Source organism: Polychytrium aggregatum, assembly GCF_025602895.1.
Source record: "Polychytrium aggregatum strain JEL109 chromosome Unknown BJ171scaffold_32, whole genome shotgun sequence".
In the NCBI taxonomy this organism is placed as follows: domain Eukaryota; kingdom Fungi; phylum Chytridiomycota; class Chytridiomycetes; order Polychytriales; genus Polychytrium; species Polychytrium aggregatum.
The window spans coordinates 170,693-195,891 of record NW_026516234.1 but is presented as its reverse complement, the minus strand read 5'-3'; the positions used below and the strand labels follow the sequence as shown (position 1 = coordinate 195,891).

The 25,199-nt window shown below is 59.7% G+C and overlaps 10 protein-coding genes across 10 annotated transcripts; 6 read left to right on the top strand and 4 right to left on the bottom strand.

Moving 5' to 3' along the window:
* Positions 1-124: 124 nt before the first annotated feature.
* On the top strand, positions 125-1,279 carry BJ171DRAFT_514720 (alkylated DNA repair protein alkB 6). Its single transcript, XM_053111858.1, has 2 exons — positions 125-490; positions 721-1,279. The coding sequence occupies exons 1-2, from the start codon at positions 189-191 to the stop codon at positions 1,139-1,141; spliced, it is 723 nt and encodes a 240-aa protein (XP_052964406.1). The 5' UTR covers positions 125-188; the 3' UTR covers positions 1,142-1,279.
* Positions 1,280-1,364: 85 nt separating this feature from the next.
* Positions 1,365-4,120, top strand: BJ171DRAFT_514718 (uncharacterized protein). Its single transcript, XM_053111857.1, has 6 exons — positions 1,365-1,896; positions 2,225-2,353; positions 2,522-2,658; positions 2,859-2,930; positions 3,225-3,349; positions 3,618-4,120. Exons 1-6 carry the CDS (start codon positions 1,498-1,500, stop codon positions 4,049-4,051), a joined length of 1,296 nt encoding a protein of 431 aa, XP_052964405.1. The 5' UTR covers positions 1,365-1,497; the 3' UTR covers positions 4,052-4,120.
* Positions 4,121-5,655: 1,535 nt separating this feature from the next.
* On the top strand, positions 5,656-7,455 carry BJ171DRAFT_601012 (casein kinase II). The gene is made up of 2 exons (XM_053115058.1): positions 5,656-6,067; positions 6,217-7,455. The coding sequence occupies exons 1-2, from the start codon at positions 5,751-5,753 to the stop codon at positions 7,136-7,138; spliced, it is 1,239 nt and encodes a 412-aa protein (XP_052964404.1). The 5' UTR covers positions 5,656-5,750; the 3' UTR covers positions 7,139-7,455.
* Positions 7,456-8,296: 841 nt separating this feature from the next.
* Positions 8,297-10,921, top strand: BJ171DRAFT_514715 (uncharacterized protein). Its single transcript, XM_053111856.1, has 2 exons — positions 8,297-9,614; positions 10,074-10,921. Exons 1-2 carry the CDS (start codon positions 8,480-8,482, stop codon positions 10,547-10,549), a joined length of 1,611 nt encoding a protein of 536 aa, XP_052964403.1. The 5' UTR covers positions 8,297-8,479; the 3' UTR covers positions 10,550-10,921.
* BJ171DRAFT_461467 (6,7-dimethyl-8-ribityllumazine synthase) lies at positions 10,901-11,957 on the bottom strand. The gene is made up of 2 exons (XM_053108481.1): positions 11,776-11,957; positions 10,901-11,525 (listed from the first exon to the last, which is right to left on the bottom strand). Exons 1-2 carry the CDS (start codon positions 11,843-11,845, stop codon positions 11,089-11,091), a joined length of 507 nt encoding a protein of 168 aa, XP_052964402.1. The 5' UTR covers positions 11,846-11,957; the 3' UTR covers positions 10,901-11,088.
* A 1,681-nt stretch (positions 11,958-13,638) lies between these two features.
* Positions 13,639-15,868, top strand: BJ171DRAFT_183058 (kinase-like domain-containing protein). Its single transcript, XM_053106095.1, has 4 exons — positions 13,639-14,395; positions 14,597-14,668; positions 14,920-15,067; positions 15,278-15,868. Exons 1-4 carry the CDS (start codon positions 13,757-13,759, stop codon positions 15,766-15,768), a joined length of 1,350 nt encoding a protein of 449 aa, XP_052964401.1. The 5' UTR covers positions 13,639-13,756; the 3' UTR covers positions 15,769-15,868.
* Positions 15,869-15,878: 10 nt separating this feature from the next.
* Positions 15,879-19,215, bottom strand: BJ171DRAFT_514708 (uncharacterized protein). Its single transcript, XM_053111855.1, has 3 exons — positions 18,743-19,215; positions 17,023-18,519; positions 15,879-16,681 (listed from the first exon to the last, which is right to left on the bottom strand). The coding sequence occupies exons 1-3, from the start codon at positions 18,941-18,943 to the stop codon at positions 16,058-16,060; spliced, it is 2,322 nt and encodes a 773-aa protein (XP_052964400.1). The 5' UTR covers positions 18,944-19,215; the 3' UTR covers positions 15,879-16,057.
* A 201-nt stretch (positions 19,216-19,416) lies between these two features.
* Positions 19,417-20,988, bottom strand: BJ171DRAFT_514707 (uncharacterized protein). Its single transcript, XM_053111854.1, has one exon. It carries the CDS (start codon positions 20,664-20,666, stop codon positions 19,776-19,778), a length of 891 nt encoding a protein of 296 aa, XP_052964399.1. The 5' UTR covers positions 20,667-20,988; the 3' UTR covers positions 19,417-19,775.
* Positions 20,989-21,465: 477 nt separating this feature from the next.
* Positions 21,466-22,566, top strand: BJ171DRAFT_584224 (uncharacterized protein; the record flags this gene model as incomplete). The annotated part of the gene is made up of 1 exon (XM_053114294.1): positions 21,466-22,566. The coding sequence occupies one exon, from the start codon at positions 21,466-21,468 to the stop codon at positions 22,564-22,566; it is 1,101 nt and encodes a 366-aa protein (XP_052964398.1).
* Positions 22,567-22,991: 425 nt separating this feature from the next.
* BJ171DRAFT_183040 (uncharacterized protein) lies at positions 22,992-24,911 on the bottom strand. The gene is made up of 3 exons (XM_053106094.1): positions 24,149-24,911; positions 23,746-23,934; positions 22,992-23,509 (listed from the first exon to the last, which is right to left on the bottom strand). The coding sequence occupies exons 1-3, from the start codon at positions 24,836-24,838 to the stop codon at positions 23,462-23,464; spliced, it is 927 nt and encodes a 308-aa protein (XP_052964397.1). The 5' UTR covers positions 24,839-24,911; the 3' UTR covers positions 22,992-23,461.
* Positions 24,912-25,199: the final 288 nt, after the last annotated feature.

Below are 25,199 nucleotides of genomic sequence, written 5' to 3'. Positions count from 1 at the left end.
GCCTGCGCAGCCGGTGAATGAATTTCATATGCCGTGCAGCCGCAGCGTGGCTGGCCGCGGGTCGCCGTTCCTTCTCGCCGAGAGCGGCCCGTGTCGCCGAGAAGGCCCGGTCGCTCTCGTCTCATGTCTGCAAACTCCCCAGATTTCGCGCAGGACCCGCAACGACCAGGGGCTCCCTTGCAACCGCCATGATCACCGACGTCGAGAACCAAGTGCCGGGCACCCCGCCGTCGCTCTACTACATCCGAGAATTTATCACCGTTGAGCAGGAGCAGGAGCTCCTGGCGCAGGTCTATGCGGCGCCCAAGCCCAAGTGGACAACGCTCAAGAACCGCCGGCTGCAGAACTGGGGAGCCACACCCTCCGGAAAGCAGCTGGTCGGACTGCCCGAGGACCTGCCTGGCTGGCTGACCCGGCTTGCAGGGCAGCTGGGTCAAGTCGGGTCCTTCACGGAGGATATGCGTCCGCCAAACCACTGTCTTGTGAACGAGTATGTATTGGTTGGTTGCGTGTGCGATCGATTCGGCTTTCCATGGGGTCGAGACCACAACAGCATGAGGGGGGCAATGCCAGAACCCGGCGACGACATGAGCGGGCAACGAAAGAAGCAGGTAGCAGTGGAGGTGGGCGATAGCAGGAGGATCCGCTTATCGATCGCCCTGGGAAACGTACCGCCGGTTTGCTGAGCCGTCACTGCTGCCTTCCTGGGCCTGTCCCCAGATATTTGCCTGGCCAAGGAATCATGCCACACGAGGACGGTCCCGCATACTACCCGACGGTTGCAACGGTCTCGCTCGGCAGCCACTGTGTCCTCAACTTTTATCGCCGGCGCTGCGATGGCAGTCCAGAGGCGTCCTCGATGCTGGACGATCCCATCGGCAGCGAGCAACGAACGCCCGAGTTTTCGGTCTGGGTCGAGCCCAGGAGTCTCCTGGTCCTGAAGGACCAGGTCTACACGGCGTACTTGCATGGAATCGACCCGATCGAGACTGATCGGCGGGCTGGCTGCATCAACCTGCCGCCGGGCCCAGAAGCGAACGATGAGGCCGAGTGCAGACGGGAGACACGAGTTAGTCTGACATTCCGCCTGACACAGCGAGTGATGAAAAGCAAGCTGTTTGCGCTGGGCAAGCGGCTGTGAGAGCGCAGATGTGTGAATATGTCTGACGTGGGAATCCGGGGATGTCGGGAGGGAGGCATGGGGTGGCCTCCGGGAATGCAGCGATGCGACAAGCGATTCTGGGCAAGCAACGGAAATACAGGCTCGCCGTCGTGCTCATGCCGCAATGCTTCTCTCCTGGGGAGCTTATGACCAGAGGGCGGGGAGCTCGAAGCTGAGCGAGGCCGGGCCGCTCGTTCGGTCGCGCGGCCACAGACGGTGCTGACGAAAGCACGGCCCTGTCCTTTCGCCAACAATCGCTGCTCTTGGGATTTCCAATCCATCCCGCTTGAGCCCCATCAGACCAGCCCATACGACATTAGCGGTTCTTAGCAACGATGACCGTAATCTCTGACGGAACCAGCGTCTCCATCCGCGACGACGCACGTCCTGCTGCAGATCAGGAACTGGACCAGAATCGGGAGAATCCTGTCGCTGCGACGCCGATCGAGGGGCATGTCCATTCAGCTCAGTGCTCCCACCAGCACCACCACCACGATTCCGATGGCCATCACCACCACCACCACCCGAATGGAGACCATTCTCATCCCGCGGCTGCTGACGGATCAGCCACGCCACCCTCGTCCTTTCGGGTGCCCACTCGAGCGATCTTGACCAAAGAGGATCTGGAGCGATTCCAGGCGTCGGAGACCCACAGGGAGTTTGTCGACTTTATCCTGCGCCTCAACGAAGCATCCAAGGGCCGGACGCTGAGGCAGGAGTACCATCAATCGCAGGTACGGCATCGGCTTGTGGGCAAACAGCGGCAGCAACGACAATCGACCCGTCCAGCGGTTTGGCGGTTGGCGGTTGGCGGTCGAGCCGTTGGTGGACGACAGCCAAGACAACCCCGAGTGATGCGAACCAGCAGGGTCGAGGGCTGCTCCCTCATGCCGGGAAGAAATGCATGTGCGGCGATCTGTCTGAACGGCATCGATGGCGATGGTGCTACTGCAAAGAATCCCTTCTCTGGTCACTAATCGGCCCGCTCAAACGCATCCCCGCGGCGATCCCTGCCATTGGGATCGCCATTCTCGTCCGGATCACTGGCAATCGCACTCAAAGGTAGTTAGCGATATCATCCATGTCCTGGACACCTTCGAGCAGTACTGCAGCCAGATTCCCGCCCAAGGGAATCTCAAGTCCCGCTTCGGCAACCCTGCATTCAAAGACTGGTATGATCTTGTATCGAAGGTAGGAAGAGTGGCTCCGGAAAAGTGCAAGGTGGAAGCCAGATGCGGCCAACCCCTTTCTGGGCTCGACTTGGCACCACCGTCGCTCACACTCGCACTGGGCCATCCAGAGAACTCACGATTGCGTCTTCATTTTGCTTCTGGGGGCCCGCCGGCCCATGGCTTGCAGAATATTCAGGAGCTGACGGGCAAGTTTATTCCTGCGGAAGCCAATGCGGAGGTTTCATCGTACCTGCTTCTGAGCTTTGGCAATCGCAAGCGCATCGACTATGGCACCGGACACGAAGCCAACTTCATTTGCTTCCTGTGAGTGTGCCGTGAATGTCGCTTGGCTTGGAGTGAAATGGTGGGCAGCTGGCGATGGAGGTGGACCGAAGCGGCGGTGTCGGTGGTGTCGGGATGGGGATGCAGAGATGCGCTCAAAAACGATTGTGTGTCGCGAGATCAAAGCAGGCTTGCAAGGACGCTTACTGATCTGGTCTGCACTGGGCTGGGGACGGCTGCAGCTTCTGCCTCGAGAAGATCGGCCTGATCACGTCAGATGATTACCCGGCAGTCGTGTTCCGGGCTTTCTGGAGGTGAGATCCCTGGTGGACGGTGCATGAGTCATGGCGCTGCAGAGCTGCTGGTGGCGTGGTGTGATCCTGGAGGAGGGGGCTGTTCAGGGGGCTCGCGTCGCCATCATGGGGCTGGAGCGTCGTCAGAGTGGCTCATCTGTCCATCCGCCCGTCGCCCTAGCCGAGCAGCAGCGGCCATGGCTGTGGTAACGGGGGAGGCCACAACGCCGGGACGGCCCACCGCCAGCAGCAAGATCGGGCTGGAGCGGACAGCACCACCGGTGGCGATACTGACTCTGCGATACTCCGCGCCAGGTACATTCTCCTGATGCGAAGCCTCCAGCAGGCCTACTGGCTCGAGCCCGCCGGCTCGCACGGTGTGTGGGGCCTGGACGACTATCACTTTTTGCCCTTCCTGTTTGGCTCGGCTCAACTGACAGGTACGGCGCAGATAGACTTGGGAATCCACAACGGGCGGTCACCGAGGGCGAACTCTGAGGACGGCGTGGGAATGGCCGTCGGTGGTGGTGGCGGATGCTGAGCAGAGGCTGCACCGACAATATCGCCACGAGGGCGTGATTAATGCATGGCGGTACGGTGGCATTGGCTGGTCCGGAAGCATCGATTCAGCGACACACGCCTGCCGCGCAGTTTTGCGATGGTCCTGCGCTCTTGCCAAAGCCTAACAGCACCCATGCCGCCGCGCAGACCACAGACACATCCGACCAAAGTCCATCCACGACCCGGATATTCTCGAGCAGTTTTCCAAGGACTACATGTACCTGGCGTGCATCGACTTTATCAACTCGGTCAAGACAGAGTCGCTGCGCTGGAACTCACCGATGCTCGACGACATCTCTGGCGTCAAGAAGTGGAGCAAAGTCAACGAAGGCATGATCAAGATGTACCGCGCCGAGGTGCTGAACAAACTGCCGATCATGCAGCACTTTCGCTTCGGCAGCCTCATCCAGTTTGAGGCCTCGGGCCCGATCCCGCACGACGACGAGATCGGCAACGACCACGTTCACGCCTTTGGCATGGAGCACCCGACTTGCTGCGGTCTGCGAGTCCCCAGCGCGTTCGGGGCGGCCCTGGAGAAGAAGACGGCCGGTGCGCTTCGGAAGCCGATCCCTTTCGACTAGGTCTTGGGAAAGAACGAGGCAGCGGAGCGCGGCGGATGGAGAGGGGTGGATGTGGAGGCAAAGGCAGGGGTGGAGGTGGAGGTGGAGGCGGCGGGCGGGGGGCGAAGAAAGGACCTGAACCCGATTGGATCGAGTCTGCGCCGAGACCTGGACTTGCTCCGGGGGCTGGTCGCCGGTTCCCACGGTGTTGACTGATGTTTGCACAAGATGAAAACTGACGAGCGCGATGTGACCCATCGTGGAAAGCACACTCTGTTTGGGTTTGCGCACGCAGAGGGCCGGTGTTGGGGCGGAGGTCTGGGGTGGGGAGTCGACGCCGCCTTGGACAGATGTCGTCTGCAACCAGACTCCTTTGCCGGGTGATCAGGGTGGGTGCCGGGCAGTTGACCCAATGGGATGGAACGGGTGGGCCGGCCGGGAAGCCAAGGCGAGCGAGCGAGTCAAGTGCGATCTGGCCGGTGGAGATGCTCGTGCACGAACAAAGCCCGAGCAGAGTGGTCGGGGGATCAGGCTCACGGGCAAAGAGTCAGATCGACGCCGGCAGGAGGTACTCCTTGTGCGTGGGAAGTCAGGCAAGGCAAAGGCAAAGGTAAAGGTAAAGACGTTTCAAAGCCCAAGGGGCGGAGAGGGATGCGGCTGGATCGGCCTGCATCACGAATCGGCGAGAGCTGGCAAGCACCTTGGCCGGGCATGGCGTGGACTGACATGGATGCGGTCGTGCTTCTCCCATGCAGGATGCGATTGGCTTCCCGTGGCAGCGATGCATGGCACGTCGCCGAGCGGGGTGGTTGACCCGGCGTCCCATCTGCGGAGGATCCAGCGAGTCCCGCACTTGACCCACCCGCACTTGACACCGCGGCCGCATGTGTCGCCTCCTTCTCCCGCCTGCTTTCCCCAACCCCACCGGATTTTTTTTCTCACTCTCCCTCTCTCTCTCCCTCTCCCTCTCGCTCTTGGATCTGCGGGATGCGGTGTCGATGCAGCGGCCTCGCAGCCACCGAAACGGCGCCGGTTGGGACGGATGCTGATTGGCAGCGCCGCCTCCGCCAAGCGCCTCGCTCAGCGCACAGCAACACAACCGTGGCGGTGCCGCGGGCCAAAAGAGGCAGGACTTTTTTTCTTTGCGAGACGCGCCGCGAGCACGGCTCCGATTGGTGCGCCGCTGCCCGTTGGCGGCCGCTGCGCACGCTGCTGCTGTCCCGCCGCCGCCACAGTGTCTGTGCACCAGCGCCTCTGTTTGCGGCGGCTGCGTCGGCTCGTCCGACTGTGGGCTGCCGTCCCACGCGCTGTTCCCTGTGCTGTCCCGGCTCAGCATGCCGTGGCCAACCCCCCGTGCATGTTCAGACCCCACGCGACTTCTGCCCCCCCCTTCGGAAGAGCGAAAAAAAAAAAGATTCCTGTAATGGGCAGCTTGTACACACGCGGCCGACCCGCGAGCCCGGCCCCCTCGGAATCCTGGCGGTGGGTCATGGAACCTCACGTCCGCAACCCCCACGCAGCCCACCACGTCACCCACGCCGCGCTGTGCCTGCAGGCGCAAAAAAATCGCGGCTGGCATTCAAATACCGGGCCCTGTGCACCGGCCCTCCGCACTCGTCCGCTCACTGCACCCCACCTGCACGCTTTACTTGCCCACCTGCTCCAGCCCAACCTGGCTCCTCTTCCGATTCGCACCCTTCCGATCGATCCAATCACAGCCATGGCGATCATCCAAGTCAATGAGTCGTCTGACAAACGTGCTGCTGTGCCCTTCCAGCCATCCACCCGCCAACAGCAACAACCCAACACTCCCGCCGCACAGAGACTGCAGACCCAGACCTCGGGCCAGAAGCCCTCGGTGGTCCTGGTCGATGCTCCTTCGCGATGGTCGATGCGCAAGCTCTCGGACATGTGGTCGTCGCTCAATCTGGGTCCATCCAAGGACTCTCGCACAGAGAACGGCATCTCGCGCATCTACAGCAACGCTGCCTTCAGCATCTCTGACAGCAGCCTCAAGTCGTGGACTCCTCGGTGCCTGTAAGTATCTGTCCTGGTCTGGGAAAGCCTGGCAATGCGGCAAGCCGTCCGGATCCGTGGCTTGGCCTCCAATGCCACCCACACCCACACCCACACCCACACCCACACCCACACCCACTTACATATACTCTGTCTCTGTATGTCTGCAGGAATGCCAACGACTTTAGCCTCTACGAGCTGCTTGGCACCGGCACCTTCTCAAACGTCTACCGCGGCGTCAACAACTCTACCCAGGAGGAAGTTGCCGTCAAGGTCATCAAGCCCGAGAAGGTCTGTCTCAAACTCAAGAAGGAAATGTACATCCTCGAGTACCTCGGCGGCGGTCCCAACATTGTCGGCTTCCACGGCTCGTACTCGACCACGGCCAGCTCCGCTATCCCCGACACCATGGTCATGGAGCTTGCCAACAGCTGCCGATGGTGCGAGCTCGACGAGTCGATGGATCTGATGCGCATGCAGCGCTACCTGTTTGATCTGCTGCGTGCCCTCGACTACAGCCACTCACGTGGCGTGATGCACCGCGACATCAAGCCCCAGAACATCCTGTACGATATCGCCTCAGGCAAGCTGATGCTGGCGGACTGGGGACAGGCCGAGTTCTACGAGCCCAACAAGAAGTACTCGACCCGCGGCGTCTCGTCGCTGTACTTCAAGGCCCCCGAGCTGTTCCTGGACTACGAGACCTACGACTCGTCGATCGACATGTGGGCCGTCGGCTGCATCCTCGCCTCGTTCATGTTCCGAGTGCCCTTTGTCTTCAAGGGCGCCGCCAAGGACTACCCCTCGCAGTTCCAGGCGATCGTCAAGATCATGGGCGGCAGCGACCTCCAGGAGTACTGCAAGCGTTACTCGATTCCTCTCTACAAGGCCCAGTCGCTTCTGCCTGGCTCGCTGTCCGCGTACACCAAGATGGACTGGGAGTCGCTCGTGAACGACTCGAACTGCTCGCGCGTCACCGACGAGGGCCTGGACTTGCTGGAGTCGCTGCTGCGCTACGACCACCAGGAGCGTCTCACGGCCAAGGAGGCCATGGCTCACCCGTTCTTCAAGGAGATGTTGAGAGCGATGTAAGCTCTTGTCATTCCAGACGGAGCCAACGCCCGGCGCCCCGCGGCCTGGACGGCCATTTTTGCTTTCTTCCCTCTCTCTTTCGGTCACGGTCGCAAAGACCTTCTGATCGCACCCTCCTGGACCCGCACTTTACCACTCGACCCATCTCCCAGTTTTGGACACTGGCCCGATCCGGACAGGATCACGAGCATGTCTCGGCCAGCTCACTGTTGTTTACTCGCACGGACTATAGACTGCATTTCTGTTTCAGCTCTCATCTTTGATCTCCATTCCTCATCGTTCATCCATCCATCCATCCATCCATCCATCCATGCCATTGTCGCCATGTAATATCGGTTCTCGCACATCATCAAAAATAACATTGGCATGCCGTGCGCTTGCACACGTGCGATACCCTCGTACAACTGCCTTCGTCCCGTGTGACTCCTGTCTGGCTGCTGGCTGGCGGCGCGCTGCCGCTGCCGAGGGGCCGACCACAACCGCACCGGCCCATGCGCGAGCGCGAAGAGATCGCATATGGGCTGTCTGCCCAGTCCACCGAACATGTCCGTCGTCCGGCTGGCTGGCTCGCTGGCTGGCTGGTGTCCATGCTGCGCGTCCCTCTCTTGCGCATCCCCCGCACGTGTCTGTCCGCGTCTGTCCGTGTCTGGCCGCTGGGACAATCCTCCCTCGCCGCCTCTCGCTGGTGGCCTCGCTCGCTCTCGCTGGCTGCGCACTCCGTCCGCGCGTCAGTCGCGGCTCCACCGTGTTCTGTCCGTGGCGCCCGGCTGCTGGGCCACCGCGCACTCTCTGTGGCCGCGCAGCTGTGATCGCCGCGTGTGGCTTGCGACGCCACGGTCACACAGCGGCTCGAATGCGCGGCTGCATTCCAGTCTGGATCCAGCCGCCCTGTCTCCCCGCGGGCTGTCACTGTCGCCACTGACTCAGAGCGGCTGTCACCCTTGGCCGTTCCCCGTCCGTGCGACCCGCCCATAAAAGCCGCCGTCCGTCGCGATCTTTTTTCTGCCTCACCCCCGGTCTGCAGGATTCGCTCCTCCCACGCCCTCTCGCCTTCTTTGGCCCCTGTCTCCTGCTCCCAGCGATTGCTGCCTCCGTTTCTGTCTCGGATCTCTCGAGCATCCTTTGTCTCCGTCTGTCTTGTTGCTTCCCCCCTCCCATCCCTCCCATCCCTCCCATCCCTCCCTCCCCTCTTCCCCCCTTTGCCGTGTTGCTACAGCCGTGAGGTCTCCCAACTCCCCCCCCCGACCACACCGACTCTGCACTCCTCCCTCCCCTCGTTCGCTTTGACTACCGTCTCTCGTCTCCCCTTCTCCCCATTCTTCATGTTTGCATCGCTGTCCCATGCCTCTCTTCAACAATTCACTTGCTTCGCGTTCAGCGCCGCGTCCCCTTTCCCATGGAGATCCCCCCCTCCAGCATCCTAATCCAGCCATGCATCCGGAGTTTGTCCCGGAATCGCCCCTGCAATTCGTTGGCCTGGTTCAATCTCGTCTTCTTGCCTCCCCGGAAACCCCTGTCTCGCCCTGCAACAGCTCCGCTCCCGCCCCGGCTGCCATGAGCCTTGCCAGTCTTGATCCTGCCCACCGTCGCGGTGGCTGGGCCATGCTGAATCCCTTCCACGCCTTGTCGCCGCGACAGGTCGCGCGGAAGCCTCTCCAAGATCTCCAGGCCGATGGCCAGCCTGCAAGGAACTCGTACACCCTGCTGGCAAAGCTCTTTGGTCATTCGGTTGGCTCCAAGAGAGCGCAAGGCTCCAGTATCCCGGTCGTCGCAACTCCCCAAAGTCCCTCAAGCTCGCCAGATGCCCCCAGCCCCCCGGAACCCCGTCCTTTGCCCCCATCCCCGCCTTCCTCTCCCCCGCGCTCTCCCCGTTCCAAGACTGCTCGTCCAACCTCGCTGCTTTCGCTGTCGAGTCTGATGAGCATCTCGTCCAGCTCCTCCAGCGGCTCTTGTGCCGACGACTGCGCCGAGTCCGAGTCGCCCGCAATGCCGCCCGAGTGCAAGGCTCTTGATCATGCCCTGGAGCTGATGCGCCAGGACAATCACCGGTCCGCCGCCGAGGCTTTCTTGGACGTTGCCTTCTCGAACACGCCTCGCTCGCCGCCGCCGCCTCCGCCCTCGGACGATGCCGACGACGACCCGGACGACATTTCCTCGGCCCCCTCATTCCTTGTTCGAATGCCGACAGAGTCGACGGTCATGGCAAGGCGCCTACGCCACCTGGCTTGCTACTGCTACGGGGTCTGCTTGCTCTACGGATACGGCATCGAGCAAGACTACATTGCCGCTGTCAAGTGGCTGACCAAGGCCGCCGTCAACAACGAGGTTCTTGCCATCCATGAGCTTGGGCTGTGCTTCCAAAAGGGCTGGGCCATCCAGTGCTTTGGCTCCATTGTCGATCGCCAACGCGAGAAGGCCAAGCTCAAGCAAATTGCCGTTGCATGGTTCAAGAAGGGTGCCGAGCTTGGCTATCCTGGTGAGTATCCTTGATGATGGGTGCTATTGTCCATCTGGTGGGCCCTTGGGCCTTGCTGCAGCTTTGCCGTGCTGGTCATGGTGTCCGTCCGTCTGCGGCATTGCTTCCTCCGCCCGCTCTCTCGTTGGCCGCTTCACCCCTCCCGCCACCACCGCCGTCATTGGACAGGCTCCCGTTTCCTCGTTTCCGTCTTTCCCACCCATTTCAGCCTTTCAATGCGTCTGCCGCATTGGTTTCCCCATAGTCCTGATCTCTCTGCGGCTGGTGTCTGTCCGCCACCACTCCCAACCCACCCTTATAATCGAGTTACATCATCCGATGCTGTGTTTGTCGCTCAGCTTGACTTGCAGTTCCTTGACCGCTTGCCTTGGCTGTCCGTCGGTCCGCTTGACTAATTGACTCGTTTCTTCCGCTCCTCGTCCGTGCGCAATCGGGGCCAACCCATTGGCCGCCCCACAGCTTCCCAGTTCAAGCTCGCAATGTGCTACCTCCAAGGCGACGGCATCAAGTACGACAAGTACGAGGCCGCTCGCTGGTTCCGCATGGCCGGCGACCGCGGCTATCCGCTTGGCGAACACTCGTGGGCTTACCACAAGCACTACGTCGACCCAAGCACCTTGATGTTCTCCAACGTGCTGAACCAAGGCTCGGACCAGTTCACGCCCTTCCCTGCCTTCCAGAACCACTACAGCGGCCAGTGGCTCAACTCGCTTCGCATGGGTCTGCTGACGTGCGTCCAGGGATACCGTTCCGGCATCGAGAACGTCTCCCTGATGCTCAGGGCCTGGACCTTTGTCGCGATGGCTGCCCAAGAGCACCAAAGGCGATGCGCTGATGCGAACGACAGAGGCGTTGATGGCCGCTGCCACAGCACCGCCGCCTCCCCAGGCCGCCGTCACTTGGTGGTTCCCGCCATCGATTGGTCCATCGACTAACACTGGTCCGGGTCTTGGGACATCCTGGTGTGTGTCCGGATGTCCCCGTCCGTCCTGTGTCGATTGTATTGTAGGAAATTATGAGCTGTATTGGGTTCTTTTAGTTGCTATCGGACTATGTACATCACTGTTATTTGCTTCATGTCTGTACTCTTGCACTTTGATTCTCCGTTTCCGCCTCTGCTCGCCCGGCTGTCGTCCGAACCACTGTCACTCGGAACCGCGCGATGTTTTAGACCAAGTTATTTTGCGAGTTCGGTATCGCCCTTTGCTTTCGATTCCGTCACTGCCACTAGTAGTTGCTCATGTCTCTCAGACTTGGCAATGTCCTCGGCAAATGAATATACATTCCTGTTATTGTTTGTTTTCAAAGGCAGTGTGGGCTCGGGATTCAGAGATGCAACTCAAAATGACCGTTGTATTGATGGTGGACTATCGCGTGCCAGACGGGGGTGCTCGTTCTGTCGATGACGACTCGCCACTCTCTTATTTCCGGTGCTATGGCGGGGCGGGATGCGGACATCGACCTCGAGACCATTCTAGTTCTGGGTCTTGCCCAGACGAGCCATCTCGATGGCGGCCTGTCCCCAGTCGATACCATGGTTGTGGCCCTTGGAGCTGCCACGACCAATGCCGGCACGCTCGTGAGCCTGCTCGTCATTGAGACATGTCAGGACCCCAAATATGACGGGGCAGCCCGTCTGCAGCCCGACGTTCATGATGCCTTGGCTCGTGGCCTCACAGATGTACTCAAAGTGCATCGTCGAGCCCTTGATGAGGACGCCGATGCACACGGCTGCATCGTAGGGCCGAGCGCTTTGCTTCGAGGCTTCGATCAGACGCTTGGCCGCAAAGGGGAGCTCAAAGGCGCCCGGGACGTCGACCACATCGATATCGCTGACGTGGTTTTGCTCCAGGGTTGAGCGGGTGCCCTCCACGAGGGCCTGGACAATCTCGAGGTTCCATCGAGTGTGGACTTGATGATGGGGATGGGGATGGGAATGGGGAGGCGGAGGGCGGGATAGAGGAGCGACAGCAGACGAATGAAGAGAATGGATGTTCGATCAGAGCGTTGCATTTGAAATAGGACGTTGCACCAGAGGAGACGTATTCGTTCAATTCGATCAGCACTTGGATGTGGAGCTATCGAGGTTGGAGCTTGAGCAGCCATGGCCAAGTTGCGCTCCCCGTTCCCAGCCAATCCACCGAGCCATTTGCCGTCTTACCGATCAGAACGCGGAGACCCTTGCCGTTGAGACGGTCGCCCGAGAGAGGAACAACGCCCTTTTCAAACATGGTGGTGTTGGTGCGGGGGCAAGGCTAGAAGGAAGGGGGAGGGATTGATGGATCGTTGAGTCGTTGGATCGATGAGTCGTTGGATCGATGAGTCGTTGGATGTGTTGAGTCGTTGGATCGATGATGGACAGCGAAATGCAAGATCGGCAAGCGACAGGTGGCTGCGCGCGGCTGACTCGGTCTCGGCGAGAACGGGCGAGAGCGCGGAAACACCTCAAATCTTCTCCGGCGATGGTCATGGCCGTGCATGTCTCTCACGGCTTTGTGTGTCTCAGCATGGGTTGCTATGAGATAATGTGCAGAGTGTCGCTGCAAAGGTCTCTGCCATCAATCTCCACTCATCACTCACGCCGTGCGTACATCCCTCCCTCCCAAAGTACCCTCTACCACTTCGGCTTCCTCCCCAAGCCCGAGAATCCATCGAGCTCGCTCAAGGACGAGGAGTATCCCGAAGTCAGCATCTTTGTCCACACCGGCCGCAACTGATCAGCAGGACGAGATCGCTGGATATCCATCCTGTCGCTCCGATCGCAAGCCTTCGAGTGCATGTCCTCGAGCCCAATCGATGCCTGTGTCGGATCTCGAGATCAAACCTTGATCAAGCCGTTCTCGCATGCTGGTGAAAGCGTCTCGATTCTGCTCCATTTTCTGCCCATTGTGCTGTTCTTTCTCCTTGCGTTCTCGGTCTCCGTCTTTCTATGAATTGCAGTTCGTCTCGGCGTCTCTTATCCAGTGTCGCCGCTCAATTCCATACATCCGGTTGAGTCTGTGATAGCCGCCAGCTGCCCTGCTCACATTCCCGTCCGCTGCTTGACGACAGACCGTTCGCCTCGAGCGTCCAGAGTGCGGCCAAACTGCCCATATTCCACTGCAGTGGGTGTCTTCCACCATCCACGGCGGGTGCTTTGCTCGTGGGACGAGAGAGCAAAATCCAAGACAGGAGGTGTCTGTGTCGTGATGGCATTGGGCCGATCAGCGACGAGCTGTGGCCGAAGCCTGCTAGGATATCGCTGCGGGACGAGCGGCGATTCCAACCCAGCGATTCGGCGGCGCCGGTGTGCTCCGAGAGCATCGCCCTGGCCAGTTCTTTGATCTTCCATGTGTTTGGACCGAGCTGGCCGACGTCGGTGAGCAGCCGGCTCGGTTTTTGACAATGGGCAGAGCGGGCTGCAAGCACGGCAGCGAGCAGGGCAGCGCTTTTGAACCGTTCCAGCCAGGCCCAAGCCACACCCCGATCACAGAGTCGATTGTTGTTGGCTCGTTTGGAACTCGCGCATGAATGCCATTGTGGACATGAATGCTCTTGGGAGACACAGCCTGCGGCTTGGTAGGCGACTTCATATCACCCAGCCAAGTCGGGCTCCGGCAGATTCCTCTGTTTCGACAAGCCTTGCCAGGGACTGGAATCCAGCAGCGCTTTCGTCGATCGTTGGTCGCTTCACACGAAGCTCTGCATACCGATCCGCATACCGATCCGCAAAGTGTACTGCTCCAGCCCGCCATTGTCGATGCCGTATCGGATATGTTGGCCGGGCCAATCAACGCTTTGTATGTCGTCAATTCTCGGGAAAACTTTCTGCCCGCAGCCGCACAAATGTCCCAGCAATCAATCACTCGGAAGCACAATGCTGCAGCTATCCCCCATCGCGGCCCCAGGCCGCCCCTCTTGTCTTGACGCTTGCCTTTGAATCTCGAATTGGGTTTCTGTTGTTTCGGTTTCGTCCGACGACTACTGCCTCGTCCTCGAGCACTCGCTGTGCCTCCGTCCCATCACTTCATCGCTTGCGTCCGCACAACCTACATCGTCGGCGCACTGTCGTCTCCAGCGTTCACCTTTCCATTCGTTATCTCTCGGTCTCCCTCCGCCGGCTGCTCTAGCAAATTGCCAATCCTCACCGCATCATTACCGCAATGCCGCTCACACCCGGTCACAAAGGCAGCGCCAACTTGGTGTCAGGCTCCTCGCCCAACATCATGGCAACCCAAGAGCAGAAATCCAGGAAATCCGAGCATTCCAAGCTCGCCCCTCCGCTGCCCTCCAAGATCTCGGCAACAAAGTCGCTCAGCCACTCCAACTTTCTCGATCCACAGAGCCCGCTGCAGCCTGGAGGTAGTTCGCCCAGCAACAGCCGGCTCGGCACCGACAGGAGCAGCCCGAATCTCAGCAAAAAGTCACCAGCCGTCTCGCAGGCTTTTCTATCCCGTCGACTCAAGGCCGATCAAGTCACTTCATGCGAAGACATTATTATCGTCACCCGGTTCCACACCTGCACCAACACGCGCCTCTACCTGGCGGGATTGGTATCTGAAGTCGGAATGGATATGGGCGAGACCAAAACGCCGGCGCTCCTGACGGTCAAGGTCATGCGCAAGCGGGATGCCAAGCACCGCCAGCTCGAGAAGGCCTTTGCGACCGAGCGGGACATTCTCCGCGAGCTGAACCATCCGTTTGTCATTCAGTTTGTCGGCAGCTTCCAGGACCCAAAGAATCTGTACATCGTCATGGAATACGCGGGACTTTCGCTGCGCCAGTTCATGCGGCAGGCTCGGGTGAGTGGCTGTTGGATGTGCACAAGCCAATCTGCGAGCTACTCCTGACCAGAGCGACATCGAGCACAAGGGCGGTCTGGGAAGGCATCTTTCTATCGTGGCAGCGCCCGAAAGCTGCCACCACACCTTGATGTGCCGATCCATTGACCCTTGAGACAACGTTGCACTTGGGTACATCGCTATTCCATATGACAATACAAGAAAATCCTCGAAGATCAAGCGCGGTTCTACATTGCAGAAATCATCATGGCCCTCGAATACGTCCATTCCAAGGTTTGCAATCGCCCTCATCTCGCTTGGCTGATCGCACCGATATCTGTGCTTTCCAGCACATTGGGAGAAGTCAAGGCAGCGGATCGTACTTTGGACCACCAACTCCCTTTGTCTCCGCTATCTTGCCACCCCCCCCCATATCCTCAACACCGAACCCTCAAACTTTGACCACCATGCAATTCAACACGTCATCGCACGACCGGCTCAATCTCGACCTCGACCTCGACCTTGACTTCATGGCATGGCTCCAGGGCATTGTGTACTGCGATCTTCGGCCCGAAACAGTCCTGATTACAGCGACAGGTCACATCACGCTGTGCTCGTTCAGTAAAGCCCGGCGAATGTCCAGCAACTCAATAGTCCAGTGGAGCAATTCCAACTTGCCAGAGAGCTCAGGATGTAAGTTTGTCGCTGCTACGGTCGCGGCTGGAGTCGCAGTTGGCTGAGAAGCTCGCTTGATTCGGTTTGATTTTGGGGCTGTGTTCTAAGTGCTCCTGCGGTGTCTCCGACGGCGTGAGATCGCATGGGATGCGATGCGATGCGATGCGGAAGCTCTCTCATGCCATCCCATCCACGTTTGTTCTCTCGTTTTGATTTGACTTGACCCAGATGTGCCGCCAGAGCTGATCAGCCATGGAGTCTTCAATCAGACCTACGACTGGTGGGGTGTGGGCATCGTCCTCTACGAGCTGCTTGCCGGCGATCTGCCCTTTGGCAAGTGCGACAACCCTCAGCTGTACATGAAGTCGATTCAGTCGGGGCCATCCCCGAATGCCCTTGCCGATTCGTCGGCCGCTGCCAGGGACTTGCTCAAGCGGCTGCTCACTCCGACCCCCCGGGATCGCATCGGCTCCTGGCACGACGCAACCGACATCAAGTGTCACGTTTGGTTCCATTCGATCGCTCGCTGGAGTGCCGTGAACGAGCTCCACCTGACCCCGCCACTCATACCCAGTATGAACGAGCGCAACGAGACGACCCAGACCCAGAAAGCGCTCGACGACCCATGGGGCAGACTCAAGAAGGTTGACGATGACGAGGAAGAGTGGGAGAGGGTCGGCGGGCCGCTGGACGAGACGTTTGAGTGTTTCAATTTCTAACCAAAGCCGCTGTCTGGACCTTTGGGGTCACTGCTTGGACTGCCAAGCTGCACGGCGAGCCGTCGAGCCCCAAGACAGGCCACACATAGGACAATACGGCATCTGTATACCTGCATTGCTATTGGTATATCTGCAGCATTGCCCATGTCAATCACAACCTCAGTGGAACAAATACAGATGCCAACTCGACTGAGAGCACAGACCAGCCGCACCGACAGACAGAGATGGACAGATGGACGAAACAGAGCAGCGAGAGGGAGCAGCGCAACATCGCTCCCCCCCCCGACGGTCACGCTACAAAGTAGTTTACAAAATCAAGTGCCGGCCTCGGGGCCCACGGGAGGGTGTTGAGCTTGGCCACGGCACTGAGGAGCCAGCGACTTTCCTGATTCAGCTCCGTCGAGACCGCGGGTATGTCCTTGCCATCGAGGCTCGGCGTCCATGTCTCGCTCAATGACCAGCCATTGACCCGAGCTGCCTGCAGAATCAACAGCGGCCACGCCATCAAGCGCCCGATGCTGTCGTCGCGGTTGGCGGCCCCAGTGGCTCCTTGAGCAGTATCGAAGCGGCTCCACAGGCTTGTGCCGCCAAGATTGGTACCATAGGCCCGTGTGACCCGTTCGGTGTACTTGTCTCGCGGGACATCGGTCAGAGCCACGCTTGGAAACTGGGCCTGGATCATGTACAGATCGAAGGGGGCGATAAGCGAGAGTGAGGCGAGAGAATAGACCCGGTTCGTTTCCAGCTGTCGCAAGACGATGTATGGGATGGGCAACGGCCCGAGGGTGGAAGCGTAGCGGCCCCACAGGCGCTGGATCGGGGCTTTGGTTGAGGTGCTGACGCCCAGCCGTTTCATCAGGTGGCACGATTTCAACATGCGGTGAAGAGCAGTTGGGGTGAGCTGGAAGCAGTTCTGCATCGAAACAAACGACAGCACATGCGCGCCGTGTCGGGGATGAGCCGTAGCCATTGATGGGAAATGTGTTGGTGTTTGACACAGAGGTGCGAGGCAAGCAGTCCATCGGTAACGGGGGGTTGACAAACATTGACGATTCGCAGACAATTCACGGAGGAGTTGCCGGAGACGCGGCCGAGAGGGCAAACGGGTCCAGTCGACAAGTAGAGAGCATGTATGGGTCAGTTGGATTGAGACAACGAGACCAGTGGCAGCACAACGATGAATCCAAGCACTCGACCGACGATCCGACATCCTGCACATCTGTAAGCGACGGCCACAGTGTCCAACAGACTCACAAATGCATAGAGCTCCTGCAATCCCTTGCAAGATGCAGCCAGGGCTTCCAACGACAGATCGGTGACTTTCCAGCAATCGGAAATATCCAGCACCCGGATTGTTGCTCCGTGGGCCAAGGCCAATTCACACAGACCGACATCGGCGATCCCAGAGCGCGCCAGGTCGACGGTGACAAGCCGCGAGCCGGAATGTTGCAGCGCCGCAAAGAAGCCGTGGAATGTAGGAAGGGCCATCGGAAGCGGCGATGCAGCAAAGGACACCTGGAAGTGCTCGAGCTTGCCGCAGTGACGAGATATGGCCGTCAGCAGGTCCGGGGACGGGCTCAAAGTCACGCCGGAAGCGTCGAGTGCGTTGGTAGACAAAACAGTCGACACCGGCAGTATTGGCACCGCCGACGGCTCAACCGTGGGAACAAGGCCGTGATGGACAATCGAGAGGCGTTTGAGAGCCGCCCCGCCGACCTTGGTGAAATCAGTCCAGAAGCGGCTGCCGACCTTGACTTTGACAAGGGACAGGGTTTCGAGAGCCGGGAAGCGAGCGAGCAAAAGGAGCAGATCGACGTCGCGGATCTCGTGCTGTGTTTTGGACTCGATGGTGACGGCCCAGAGCGCCGGATACTCATCCTCGAGGCTCTCCAGGAGCGAGGCGCTGACCAAGCCGGCCGAGAAGTGCATGTCGCAGAGCCAATGCAGATGCGCTAGAGCATAGTCAATGCATCCCTCGTCCAGATTCTCACAGTTGAAGAAGTGAAGGACGCGCAGGAGTGGCGAGTGGTCCACGAACTGGGTAAAGCTCTGGTGGTCGATGCCGGTGTTGGAGACGTCGAGGGAGCGCAGATTCGGAAAGTTTCGGGAAAGCTTCGAGAAAGCCAGACTGGACAGGTTCCGACATCCATTCAGGTGGAGGGTCTTGAGGAGCGACGAGGGCGGTGCGAGCGGCAACAACGACGGCGGCGACGGCGGCGGCGGCGAGGAAAGCGGTGTCATGGACCGGGATGCCGATCTCCATCTGGCTTCGTGCGGCATCGCAAAGGTAAAGTCGGCCGACTCGACCATGCATTTCGAAATGCGAATGTGCTGTACAGACCCAAGATGCCGCGACAGAAGCCCCAGATGCCGGTCGCGGATGAAGGAGCAGCCGCTGAAGTTGATGGAGAGCAAGGGCCGGACGAGCCACAGCTGCAGCTCGCGAAACAGATGCACCCCCAGCTGCGACTTGTCAAACATTGAGCATTGGGAAAAGTCCAGCTCCTCGATCATCTCTGCATAGGGATAGAGCGATCGATCCGGCTGGCGAAGCTGTCGCAGCAGCATCTCGACTTCCTTGATGCTCCGAAATCGGGGGTGTCGATAGAGGACTTTTGAAGCGCACTGGTTCCAATGGCGATTGACCAAGGCGCTGCTGTAGAGCTCGGGTCGCTCCGAGTGCTCGAGGATAAGATGAAGGACCTCGACGGGCAGAACGGGTGGACGCTGCAGAGTGGCGGCGGGACCGATCTGTTGAAGTAAGCAGATGTGAGCAATGGGTGCGGGTCGATAGTAGCCTTGGGATAAATGCAGGGTGCGAGTCGATAGTGACTAGGACAGATGCAGGGTCGACTCGCTCGTTCCCAACGAGGGCCCTATCGGGTGTGGAAGGCCGGGATCGGATCGACATCCGTCGACCGGATGAGTGCGTGCGTGCTGTACTTGCTGTGCCTGCTCCAGAGAAACAGCCCACCTTGGCCCGAGACAGCGCTTTGAGCCTCGTGTGAAAGAGTAAGACCGACTCTTGCAGATTCAGTAGGACATTCCGGATAATGTATCTCCCGACCAGAAGGAAGAACAGCGAGGCCCAGACGCGCATGGCCCACAGTCCAATGATCAGTAGACTGCCGATGACGAGCTGGACCAGCGTCCGTCGAGCGGGCGGATAGGCCATGTGAGTGCTTGTTTTGGAGTCAGGCGGACGTAGCAGAGTCGAAGCTGGTATGCAGATGTCGATCCTGCCTGTGGGGCTCGCACAGATCGAAGCGGATGGGGTCTCCGAAACGCAGGCGATGGGAAGGTGATGAGGGGGGGGGGCCGATAGGGCGGGAGAATCTCAGGCGGTGTGATTCGCAAGCGATGATAGCTTCGCAGGCGGTAATGTGATTGGATACGTGACGGGCCAGGAATGCTAAAGAGCCAGGTGCACATCCGGCAGAGACAGAGATGCGGCTGGATGAGATTCACACCACAGCGAAGGCGAGCCAAAGGACAGTTGCGATGTCCGGATTCGCACGTGTCGGACCGGCGGCGATGAAGCGGCCGACATGGGATGGCGTGGGATGATGCGGGCGATGCGGGCGATGGATTGGCCCGGCTCTCGACACGGCAGAGCGATACCGCCGTGTCTGGGACGCACTCTGTCTCGTCAAGTATTGCATTGTATTGTATTGTCGATAGAGGCGAGAGCGCCAGGATGTCCGAGAGAGATGCGTGGGCACAGATGGATGTGGGAGGGGGGAATGCATGGGGAAACGCTGCTGCAAACACCGCTGCTGGAAAGACAGCGATTTCTAGATACAACTGGACATGGAACAAAGGACAGAGTGAATCGATGGACGAGACAGAGTGCTGGTATCTGGAGAGGAGGGAGAAGCGTTTGGTGCAGGATCAACGGCCAGAGGCTTTCCGCAGGCGATGCCGCGCGGGCCAGCATCCGGTCGTGCTGCTGCTGTTCGGGCCATCGAACGTATCCACAAGACGGACAACTGTCTTGTCCTCGGCAATCAATAGTCGTCCGGCTGATGCAGGTGGTTGCGGATCGCCTTGGTCTTGCGGCCGGCCTGGACACGGCCGCTGACATTTCTTTCCTTGTCCTTGCGAGCGTATTCGGTTTGCAGTTTCATTTCCTTGCGGGCGGCGATCGACTGGTCGACGTGCGAGTCGTCGCCACTGTCGTCGCTGTCGTCGTCGTCCATGTGGCTGTCCTCGTTGTCGCTCTCTTCGACATCGAGGTTCTGATTGGAAGCTTCGCGGCCGCGACTCTTCTTGGGGGCTTCCTGCACAGGGGCGCCGTAGCGGCGAGTCAGAAACCAGACGAGATTCGAGTCTCGCTGAGCAAGACGGCGGCGGAAGATGCTGTCCAGCCCGGCGGTGTCGAGGTGCTCGAGCCGCCAAAAGAAGGCCTGGACCTCCTGCGGCAGGCGACTGTCGTCGGAAAGGGCTGCGGGCGGGAAGGAGCCGGTGATGATGGCGACGCGATCTTCGAGCGGGCCAAAGGCAGGGGGCAGGTTCTCGGAGAGGTCTGGGTTGCCCTCGAGGTCGAGGATCTCAAGGTCGTCGAGCATGGCCAAGCCAGGCGGAATGCTCGAGAGTCGGTTGGAGCTCAGGTCCAGGGCCTCGAGGTTGGGGAACATCTTGTGCAGATCAACCGGGATGGTGCGGATGTTGTTGCTGCCAAGCAGCACATGGGTGGCATTCTGGAGCTTACAGGCCTCAGGAGGGATACTGGTCAGATTGAGGGAGCGCAGGTCCAGCAGGCCAGAGCGACGGGCCTCGGCGATGCGCTGTCGGACCGTTGGGGTGTCGCTGTTAGGGTCGACGGCCTGCGATGACGCCAGGTTGGTGGCCTTGGTTCGGGTGGGGCGAGTGCCGTGCTTGTGGGAAGTCGAGTACATGGCGGGGACTTTGTCAGGCGGTGGGAGCGACGGTGTTGAGCGAATGGCTGGGAGGTTGCGATTCAGGGCGAGGCGAGAGGTGGGGAAGAGGGCCGGGCGGCGAAGGGCCACGAGAGATGGAGCTGGTGTTGACGAGGGTGTTGTTTGGACGATCGCTTTGGAAGCGCTGTGTTGACACCGGCTGTGTTTGGACAACGACGATCGCCGGGTGTTGAGAGTTGAAGATGACGATAACTGAGCAGACAATTGAGCAGACAATCGAGCAGGAGATCTGGCAGGAGATCCCACGGCCTTCAAATACTTTTCGAGCGAACGACGTCCGAGTCACTGTGACATTGACTGCGCCGCCGCAGCATGGCCACGGCCAATCAGGCCAGCCCCCGCGTCTGCGCCAGAAGGTGCGAGCGGGCTGCGGCACCGGGGCAGATCGGAGTGAATGTCAGAGGATATCGAGTGAATGTCAGAGGTATCGGGTGAATGTCGGAGGGAATGTCCCGTTTCATCGCCTTGCGAGTCCGATATGAGCAAAGTAACGACATCAAAAGTCATCTTGGGCCTGATGTCAAATCACGTTTCTTGGCCTCCACACGTGCCAGACGGCGTCGAGAACAGAGACGGCCGCATCGACACCATCCAGCCAGGAGATCGGCCATAGTGGTTCGGCCCCATCCAATATCGCTCGAGCCACTCCCAAATCGGGCTGGGACACGAACCCGAATCGCCCTTCCTGTGGTTCTCGCCCCGCGCCAGCCAGCCAACGGCCTGCCCTTCCTCGATCTGACCAAACTCGCTGGCGACGATGGCCTCCTCGACGACAACTGGAGACAGCCGCACGGAAGACCCGGCCTCGCAAGCCCTCGTCACGACCACGCCGGACTTGGACGGGCTTGTCCCCGACAGCCCAGCTCCAGCGACATGGATGCAAGCCTGGGATTCCACCTACCAGACATACTATTGGCACAACCCGGCCCTTGGCCAGTCGACCTGGACCAACCCGTCCGCTCCCTCGCCCTCGTCAACCGCAGCTGTTGCACTCACGGCCTCAACAGATCAACGTTCCGATCCGGCTGTGTATCCGCATGTTGACGACAATGCCGCAGAACCGGCTGTCGAGCCATCATCGGCGTGGTACTTTCATTCGCAAGACGCCGACGGCACCGATGATACCGCCACCGACACCTATACCGGCCACGCTGCGTACAACCCGTATACCACAGGCGAAGCGTATGCCTCCTACGATGAATACTATGCACAGGCGCACTATGATCCCGAGGGGCATCTTGCACATCCGCAGGTCGCTCAAGATTCCGACAACACTTTCGACGCCCTCCTTGACAAAATCGACCGGAATGCGCGGCAGCTCGACGTTGCCCTCGGGGTCACCCACTCACCCAGGGCCGACGAAAGCGTGCGTATGGACGCCACCACGGTCGCAAGTGCCAGTGGAAGTGCTGATGAAAGCGGCGATGTTGATGGGGCTGCCCCCTGGACAATACCTGTCGAACCCACCGCCAGCGTCGATCCTGCTTGGCTTTATCCGACACAGGCCTCGTCGTATGGACAGCAAGCCGAAGCCAAAGCCGAAGCCGCTTACTCATCGGGATGGTGGCCGGCATCATCTTATGAGACTCTGTCGCATGACGGTGGCCAGGGCAATGCGTCACAGCAGAACTACTCCGCCGACTACCACCACCCGAATGCCAAGGGCCTGCGCCAACTCGGTCACTACTTTGACCACGAGCAATATCAGCTGGAGCAGACACTCAAACACCAGCTCGAAGGCAGCGACTCGGATGCGCAGAAGAAACAGCGTCGTCTCAGCCGAAAGGAGGTCCTGGACTTCAAGGAGCAGCGAAAGATGCGCAAGCTGCAAGCCCTGCGCAAAAAGTATGCTGACTGATTGTTTCTTGGGGGCCTTTTGCAAGAAGGACCGTTCATCGAGAACACCACGTACATCGTCCCCGCCATGCGCCCTGGGTCTATCTCGGTCAAGTTCGGATTTCAATGCCGCCACTCCAACGCGAGCCCGCAATGACGCCACCCCCTGAACAACGATGCATCGTGAATCGCTCCAGATGGATTGCACTGCGTGTTTGTCGTCTGCGAGTCTGCGCCGAGTCAAGGATAAGCTCCTACTAGCACAGAGAGATCACATCCGCTCGCAGGAATGAGAGAGCACAGCGAATGCGCCCGCTCGGCTTGCACCGTGCGACCGACGGCTGAAGCCATCAGCTGATCCGACACGGCGCACTGAAAATACCGATCGAAACAAGTCGAAATAAAGGCCGCGGCCAACGAGCATCACATCTTCAAAATGGAATCTATTCACGCACGAATAGACCTACCTCTGTGTTCTGTGGGGAGGGGCAACGGGGATAAGACTGACACACGGGGCTAGGACGGATCCAATAGAAACTTGCGAGGGTCTGCGCCAAGAAGAAAACCGGGGGGCAGAAGCGAGTGAAACGAAACGAAACGAAACGGCGGAGGAAATCAAAAAAGAAAAAAGAAAAACCAGAATCAAAATTGCGGCCAGGGTCGCCAGGGTGGTGTGTGATGGCGGGGAGATCGCTGCCGGGATGGAGGCGGCAGCGCTGAATGGATGTAGCGTGCGGTGGGGGATTGAGCAAGTGCCATGGATGTGATGTCCAGGGCGGGCAGAGGCAGACGCTGGCCAGGAGGGTCGATGGCGGAGAGAAAGGAAGCACGGAGCAAAAAGACAAGGAAACGAAATGAAAGAACCTTGAGCTATGTACAGGCTGTTGCTGAGATTCACAGTAAACTGGGAGAGCGCCTCAAAGCTTGTATCCGGAAGGAGCGACTTGGTGCCAGATTTTGAACATCTGCAGGCAGCCAAAACTGACAGAGATGAGCCTGGGGCAGCAAACTCGGCCAGACGTAATCAGACGCCCATGACTGTGACTCCGCTCGGTGGACATGACCGCCTTCATGTATGCCCAAAGGCGGTGCGAGTGTCTGTCTGTTCACGGGGCAGCGGCACTGCACCATCGCACAGTCTTCCCGCACCAGGGCCAGCGGCCTCAAGTGCAGCGCGCGGGTTCCTGCGACTCAAACCCACCTTCTTGGCGCCGTTCTTGTCGACCAGGGTGGTCGGCTTGCGCTCATCCACACGGGCACAAAAGTTCTCCTTGTGGAACTCGGTGCGGCAGTGCTGGGTGGTATTGGTGACGGCCATGTTGCAGTCCTCGCAAAAGTACTTTGCCTTTTTGCCGTCGGTGCTGGGAATCTTTCGGACACGCTCGCGGATCTACATAGTTGGTTTCGGTGGATAGAACGGATGTGGATGGTTAGCACATTAGCACGTTAGCACACCAGCATATTAGCACATCAGTACATTAGCACATTAGCACATCAGCACATTAGCACATCAACATGCAGCAGCCTCGAAGCGCTGTCGGTCGACCCGGCCGCTCTAGCCGCGGGGCCGCTGTAGGCACCAATCGCTCCCCAAGGATACCCACCAGACCGGTATCCATGGCCACCTGGAACAGGCATTCAATGTGCTGCTGCGACTTTTTGTGGACGCTATAGTTGGAAATGTCCATGCTGCAGACGGCGCAGTGCTTGCGGGGGGCGCTGTCGTATTCCTGTGGAGGCAGGATCACATAGGGCGAGGACGAGCCGTGCGGATACAGCGACGACGAAGGCACAGACGAGCCCGGCGACGTATCGGACGCGGACGGGAAGGGCAGATTTGCAGGCGACAGGCTGTTCTTCCGGAGCTTGGAGGGGCGCTGGTGGTTTTGGTTGGGCTGGTGACCATCGAAAGGCAGCGGACCCAGCGGATGGGACTTGAGCTGATCGAGATTGTGGAGAGTCCGGTGGTCGCGGGTTCGCTTCAGCGACGACGAGATCAGCGACGACGACGGGGACGAGAAGACCGACGGTTTGGGAGGACGAATGCGATTTGGGCGCGAGGCAGGCCGATGCTGCTGCTGCTGCTGCTGCTGCTGAAGGAGCGACCGAGACGAGAGGGAGAGCTTTCCGGAAGCGATCAAGTGCAGAGGCAGGACGGGCAGCTGCACAACGGGATGGTCCAGAGGCGAGCAGGACCGGGCCGAGTCGATCGAGCAGGACGACATATCCGAGACGGACCGGGCATCCGAGTCAGGCAGCTCGTCGTGGGCGAGGGAGGGATTGCAAGTCAGCATGGCGAGCGGACGGTCGGGAAGGCGCAGGATGGATCAGCGACGGAATGCGCAGAGAGCAAATTGCGGATGAAGCAAAGCAGCGACGGCGACAGAGGACCGAGGCCGGCGACGGAAAATGGCGGCCAGGGCGGGCCGTGTCCGGGCGGCGACATGGGCGGCCTGTGCGCAGTGGGCTGCGGGGGGCGCCACAACAAGGCGGGCGAGGGATCGGACGGTGGTGCGGCAGTGGCAACGACGGTCGGCATGCGCAATGATGCGGGATGTCAAGTATGCGAAGATATCGAATGTCGCGCATGCGGAGCTGTCGAATATCACGCATGCGGAGATGCGATGTGCCGGGTGGGTGTTGAGTGGTCTATGC